The following is a 2483-nucleotide window of genomic DNA, read 5'->3' as shown; positions in this document are numbered from 1 at the left end:
AAAAAATTGATTTTTTGAAAATTTTACAGTAGACTTCCCCCTTAAACAAACACGATTATATTGAGAAAACAAAAATGAGGAAGAATAAGATATAGGAATAAGACGAAGAAATTTGCAATGAAACTGAGTCGTCAGACAGTATCCTTCCAGAGATACTCGTTCGACGAGGATCCGGCGAAAGACATGTTGTCGCAGGCGTCAACAAGAATAAGAGACGAGAAATCGATCATCGGGATTCCAGCTCGCCTCAACTTCGTCATGAATGATCACAATGATGATATGCCGCCCTGGAGGCAAAAACAAAACGTTACCGAGGATATCCCAACACCATTGATCATCTCCACTTTGTTAACTCAGAATGATAAGGAAACGGTGCTGGAAACGGCACCATTGACCGATCGCGAGAAGAGATGTCTGGCGGTGCCGATTGGCGACTTGCATGACGACAAGAAGCGGAAGCTATTGCGAACACGTAGCATCCCAAATCGTCCGACGTGAGTAACTTTCATATGTAAGGGAGACTGAATATAAAAGTTACATGAATTAATTGTCACAAAACTTATATTTCATTTAAAAAACAGAAAAGTATATTCTTCTTTATAGTATAAATTGCTTGTATCATGTTAGTCAGATATACGAAATAGCTTATAGTAAAAGTATCATATATGATATTTACAAGTGCTTTTAAAAATTACCACCCTTATAGAAAAATATTACTTTTTTTTATAATGAGTATTATTATGAGTATTATAATGATTAATCACAGCTCAGTAATTCAGTGATTATTTGGAAAATATATAATACATTTTTTTGTTAAATTTCAACAAATTTATATTCATTGTAATGGTCCAAGCAATCTAATATTTGATTATTTTGTTTAAATAATAAAAAGAAATTTAACATTTCATATTTTGTGTCGCTGCACTCATACATATATCCCCGCGTAGTTTCGATCCTGTAACGATCATACTCATCTTTTTCTTAAATCGCGCCGTTCAATGCTTGATCTCAATGATTAAAAAGGAACTGATGGTGCTAATGAACTTTGACGATAATTAGATCATGTTTATATTAGGTGCGCAACTAAGTTCTCGCTGTTTTTTTATGAAAATGCAACTTTATTGTGAAAAAATGGTTACAAATGAATCATTCAAAGTATTGCCCATCGCTAGCTATAACTTTTTCCCATCTTTCTGGCAGAGCTCGAATACCGTTACGGTAAAAGCGTTCGTCTTGTGAGGCTATCCATGAATCAAGCTATTTTTTGATGTTTTCATATGAGCGGAACTGCTGATCAGCCAGACCATGTGCCATCGAACGGAACAAGTAATAATCGGACGGCGCAATATCTGGGGAATATGGCAGGTGGGGTAGGACTTCCCATTTGAGCGTTTCCAAGTAGGTTTTAACGGGTTTGGCAACATAAGGCCGAGCGTTGTCATGCAGTAGAATCACTTTTTCGTGCCTCTGCTCGTATTGTGGCCGTTTTTCGTTGCTCGGCTCAATCGCATCAATTGAATTCGATACCGTTCCCCAGTGATGGTTTCGTTCGGTTTCAACAGCTCATAATAAATAACACCGACCTGGTCCCACCAAATACACAGCATAACCTTCGCAGGGTGAATATTCGGCCGAGCCGACGACGTAGAAACATGACCGGGCAGTCCCCATGACTTTCTTTTCTTTGGGTTGCTGTAATGAATCCATTTTTCATCACCCGTCACGATGCGATGAAGAAAACCCTTCCTTTTTTGCCGTTGGAGCAGTTGTTCACAGGCGAAAAAACGACGCTCAACGTCCCTTGGCTTCAAATCATAAGGAACCCAAGTCTTTTGCTTTTGAATCATTCCCAACGCATGCAATCACTTGGAAATGGCTTGGCGGGTAACTCCTAATGCTGAAGCAAGCTGTTCTTGCGTTTGGCACGGATCCTCATCGAGCAATGCCTCCAATTCAGCGTCTTCGAAGGTTTTTGGCCTTCCTTTACGCGGACGGTCGTCAACATCGAAATCACCGTCTTTGAAGCGACGAAACCAATCACGGCACGTTGTTTCACTTAGAGCAGCATCTCCGTAAACTTTTTGGAGCTCTCGATGCGCTTCAGCCGCCATTTTCTTCGAATGAAATAAGAAAATCAACACTTCCCGCAAATGACGATTATTTGGCACAAAATCAGACATTTTCACACAACCAAAAGTATATGACGCCAAAACAAAATCACTAACGTGTCAAAGCGGTTTGTTTACCATATGTCTAAGCTTGGTTCATGACGTTTTGGATATGTCAAAATCGATCAGCACTTACTGCTGGAGCCATCTATTGACAAACAGCGGGAACTTAGTTGCGCACCTAATATGATTATAGTATATTGTAATATAATATGTATAATACATATATATTAATATAATAAAATTTAATAATAATTTATTTTGTTAATATTATTATATAATAACAAATTTTTCCTTAATATTATCAGTAATATC

The 2483-nt window shown here is 38.2% G+C and overlaps 2 protein-coding genes across 8 annotated transcripts in view; one reads left to right on the top strand and one right to left on the bottom strand.

Moving 5' to 3' along the window:
* Positions 1-2483, bottom strand: part of LOC116852449 (uncharacterized protein C1orf112 homolog) — a 202655-nt gene that overhangs the window by 70044 nt on the left and 130128 nt on the right. The gene's annotated exons all lie outside the window — the stretch shown is intronic.
* LOC116852450 overlaps positions 1-2483 on the top strand; it is a 47875-nt gene that overhangs the window by 34951 nt on the left and 10441 nt on the right. For both annotated transcript variants that reach the window (XM_032832862.1, XM_032832861.1), the window contains exon 4: positions 140-494. In XM_032832862.1, coding sequence (XP_032688753.1) covers positions 140-494 — 355 coding nt within the window. The remainder of the gene's footprint in view (positions 1-139; positions 495-2483) is intronic.

Source organism: Odontomachus brunneus, unplaced genomic scaffold (assembly GCF_010583005.1).
Source record: "Odontomachus brunneus isolate Ranch 3 - 2012 unplaced genomic scaffold, Obru_v1 Obru_scaffold_225, whole genome shotgun sequence".
Lineage (NCBI taxonomy): Eukaryota > Metazoa > Arthropoda > Insecta > Hymenoptera > Formicidae > Odontomachus > Odontomachus brunneus.
Note: the sequence above shows the minus strand (reverse complement) of the source record. Positions and strands in the feature narration are given on the sequence as shown.